The 5,000-nt window shown below is 19.3% G+C and overlaps 1 protein-coding gene across 1 annotated transcript in view; it reads left to right on the forward strand.

Moving 5' to 3' along the window:
• Nucleotides 1–2,920: 2,920 nt before the first annotated feature.
• The window catches only part of PADL01_0524000 (zinc finger protein, putative), a gene marked incomplete at both ends in the record, with an annotated part of 2,256 nt that continues 176 nt past the window's right edge, over nucleotides 2,921–5,000 (forward strand). Inside the window, one exon of the mRNA XM_028685612.1 lies at nucleotides 2,921–5,000. This exon is cut by the window's right edge and continues 176 nt beyond it. Coding sequence (XP_028537094.1) covers nucleotides 2,921–5,000 — 2,080 coding nt within the window.

Here is a 5,000-nt window from a genome sequence, read left to right on the forward strand (position 1 = left end):
TGAAGTGTAAAAATATAAAACTTTAAATGAGAAGTAAAAAGTTTTGTTTTTATTTTTTTCTCTTCACATTTATGATATATATATATATGTAATATAATATATTTATATACATATTTATTCTTTCCCTTTTGACTTTTTACTTTTTGTTTTTTCATTGTTTTTTCTTTTTTTTTTTATGTTTCATTAATAAACATATCAGTTGTGTTAAACAAAATATATGTTATATATGCACTTTTTTTTTTTTTTTTTTTTAAATTATTAAGTGTATATATAGAAATATATATTTCTTTTTATAGTATTATATATATATTATTTTTTTATGACATATGCAAAAAAAATAAAAAATAAATAACGGAGAAAGAATAAAAAAATAATGTGCCTATAAAATATTGTAGAAATATATATATATATTTATGTTATTAAGTAATATATATATATATATATATATATATATATATATATTAAAAGATTGTTTAATTAAGACCTACACCTATATAAATATATATATATATATTATATTAGATGTATTCAATGTAGAATATATTATATATAAAATATATATGTAAGCAAAGTTTTATGTTTTATATAATTTTTAATAAATAAGTACATAATATTATTATGTGTATATTATAATATATATGTGCAGAATATGTATATACGCGATTATTATATATATATATATATTATATTATATATATGTTATATATATATTCACCCATATAATAATTTATAAGAGGAATTTTCTTTATTGTTTATTGCATCTTTGCTATAATTATTGTTTAAGCTATTATATTATGTTTAATTTTTTTTTAACCTTGAGCTTTTGATTGGATTTTTTTTTTTATAACATATTAATAGTATACCTTTTTTTTTTTTTTTTTTTAAATAATTATTTTTTTTTATATATAAGTTTATTTGCTGAAAATATATATGTATAAAAATATATTTTGACCTATTTTTTTTTTTTTTTTTTTCATATTTTTCATTATTATTCTTTGTGTTTATATTAATTTATGTATTTATATATTTATAGCTGTTAATAATATAAATATATTATTATATTACATGTGTATAAAAATATTTATAGAAGTATATACACTTGTGTGTATTTTTAGTATATTATAGATTATTACAATTAAAAATATATATTTATATGTTTTGTTTTTTTTTTTTATATGTAAATTACATTTCCTTTAATGTGTGTATTAAACATATATATGTATATAATATAAATTATTGTATATATATTTATATATTTTTTTTTTTATGAATATGAATACCTATATAGTTTCCTAGAAAAAAATATATTGTTTTATTTATTTTTTTTTATTTTTTTTATTAATATTTGGTTCGTTCTTTTTTTTTTTTTTTTATTCTATTTATAATTTTTTTTTTATTATTTTAGTATTTTTTTTTTTTATTGTATAAATATTTGCTTTACATCTGATGATAATTATTTTTTCTTAGTAGTACTATTTTTTATTATTTTATTTTTTGAATAGTTGTCTTGTTTTTTTTTTTTTAAATACATTTCCCCTACCACAAGAAAATAATAAAAAATATATATATATATATATATTTACACATAAATATAAAATGTTACAAAGATCCAATTGTTCTTTTTATGTAATATATAAAAAATTGTAATAGTTTTATTATTTTATTTTTTTTTTATTTTTTTTGGAATTCATCTGAAATATTAATGAGATTTATAATATATATATATATAGAAATATATTTTTTTTATATAAATTTACATATAGTAGAATATATATATATATAACATCTATATATTTTCAATTATATAACTTAGGCATCTGTCCATTTTATTTATTTATTTTTTTATGTGATATGTATATATATATATATATATATATGTTTAGTATGTGTTGAATAATTGAATGATTAATGAAGAAAAATAATATAATTTAGAGTTTATGTGTTTTATATATTTATTTATTTTATTATTATTTTATTATTTTTTTTTTTTATTATTATTTGCTCACCTAGCAATATATGTATGTAAAAAATGATTTTCACAATTTCCATCTAAATTTTATAAATATATATATATATATATATATAATCATATGTACACATATATATAGTACATATATAATTTACTATACTATTCTATTTTGGTTTATTAGTTTAATTATAAGTATTTTTTCATATCTTATTATTTTCGTCCATGCCTTTTTTTTTTTTTTTATTTTATATTTTTTTTTATGTTTTCATTGTAATTTCTTAAATATGCCATATTAATTATTTATACATATTGTATATATATATATATTAAATCATAATATATTTTTTGATAGATTTTTAGTTTTAATTTTTAGGATTTATTCTTTTTTCTTTTTTTTTTTTATATGTAATATTAATCTTTCAATAACCTGACGAATAATATTATAGTCTAATTAAGAAATATATTTGAGAATTCATATGTACATATATAAAAAGATATATATTTTTTTATGTGTATTTGTACGTTACCTTTTTAAGTGATATATGTGAAGTGTTAATTTATTTTGTAACCATTTTTTTTTTTTTTGACGTCTTCAAAAGATAATTTAAATATATGCATTTATATAATATATATATATATAAATATTTATTTATATGTTTACCAAAAAAAAAAAAAATATATAGAAATATAAAATAAATAAAAATATATAATATATATATATATATATATTAGATCCTATTTTTGTTTATATAATACATATATATAAATAATATATATGTAATTATTTTTATTATATAGATATTATATAAACGTTGCAGTGTTTTGTTGTGTATTGTACTAATATAAATATATAAATATATATATATATATATATATATATTTATTTATTTATTTATATATATATATTTTATATTAATTTTAATTTAATATTTACCCTACGAGCTAATCAAAATGATGGTAAAGAATGGAAACAGTAATCAATCAGCTGCTTCTATAGCACAAATACCAAGGAAGAAACAATTCTATAAAACAAAAATGTGTCCCTGGTTTTTTTCAGGAAGATGTGATAGAGGTATGGATTGTTTATTTGCACATTCTCAAGATGAATTAAATCCTATCCCTGATTTAAGTTTTACAAGTTTATGTCCCTTAACAAAGAAATCAGGATTATGTAAAAACGAAAAATGTAGTTATGCACATTCTGTATGTGAATTAAGACCCACTGGAGATTTATATAAAACTGCTCCATGTACAAAATTTTTAAGAGGAAAATGTAATGCTGAGGAACATTGTAGACATGCTCATTTTATTGAAGAGTTAAGACCCTTACCTGGAAATTTGACCCCTTCACAAAATGCTATTAATATGATGCTTTCATCATCTATAAGTAATCCTGTGCAAAAAGGACACAAAAAAAGCAACCACAGCAACAGCAATAATAATAATAATAATAAAAATAATAATCACAATAATAATCACAATAATAATAATAATAATAACAATTGGGACAATAAGAAAAATGAAAAATATGTGAAGAAATCCAATTGCTTATCAGAGTCATACCCATCATCTGGAAATATGAACAATAATATCAATAATAATGTGAATGGAAATCATAATAGGTATAACAAAAAATTTGTGAAAAACGCTAGCTCAGATAATACCAACATCAACAACAGCATGAATAGCAGTATGAATAGTAGTATGAACACAAAAATAAGCAGTAATTTTAATAGTAGCATGACCAATAGTATTAACAGTAATATCAGCACGAATTCTCACAGTAACGTACATAATCATATGCATAATAAAATGAACAATCATAACAATGGTACTATGAATAGTAATATCAATAATAAAAGTTACAAGAAAAGTTCTTCCTATCCAAATAAAATATCTGCACACCTTAAGAATAAGGAAATCAACGAAGAACATAATAACATGAACACTTTGAATTTTAAAAAGTATTTAATTAATAATAGCAATATGGAAAATAGTTCAAATGCTACATCGAATATAATGAGTACCTTTAATTTGCCACAGATACAAAATGTATGTAACCAAGGAAATCAAGCAAGTAGTTCGTATAATACCATGAATGGTATGATTAATAAGGAGAGTAATATGAATGGAAATATGAATGGAAATATGAATGGAAATATGAATGCAAATATGAATGCAAATATGAATGCAAATATGAATGCAAATATGAATGCAAATATGAATGCAAATATGAATGCAAATATTAATGCAAATATTAATGGCAATATGAATGGCAATATGAATGGTAGTATGTATAGTAGTATGTGTGGTAGTATGTATGGTAGTATGCATAGCAGTATGTTGGGCAACATGAATGGTAATATGAATGACAGTATGAATCTTTTTATGAATGGAAATATGAATATGCTTATGAATGTTCAGATGAATGAATATATGAATGCACATATGAATAGCAATACCAGTAACAACCATTTTTATAATTTAAACAAACCAAATAGTAATGAAGGGTTAATCAATCATTATTCCTCTTTTTCTACAAAAGAACCTTCAACACCTATGAGAATGTCAAGCAATTCATCCAAAGATTTTACTTCAAATAATGAAGAGAATAATTTAGCTGACACAATTGAACATATGGAAATTACTGCTCAAGATAGTGCCTTGAAGGTTATTGAAGATGATAATGATAAAATGAATTCTTCTGATATTAAAAACTTTTTAAATTTATTGCAATTCAAAAATTCGGGTAGTTTTAACGAGGAACATTTTTTGTTTAATGATGATGATTGTGTAAATAATGTAAATATGAGTGGTATTATGAATAATACAAAAAGGATGTATAATATGAATGACATGAATCATATGAACAGCATGAACAATAATAGTAATAATTTTAGTAGTATCAATCCATCCTACTTACAAGCATATGATTCCTTAACAAGTATAGGAAAAGAACACTTAGAACAACCATTATGTTTAGAAAAACATTTAGCAGAACAATATGTTCATAATAACATGATTCAAACTA

This window comes from Plasmodium sp. gorilla clade G2 (assembly GCF_900097015.1).
Source record: "Plasmodium sp. gorilla clade G2 genome assembly, chromosome: 5".
In the NCBI taxonomy this organism is placed as follows: Eukaryota; Apicomplexa; class Aconoidasida; order Haemosporida; family Plasmodiidae; genus Plasmodium; species Plasmodium adleri (nom. inval.).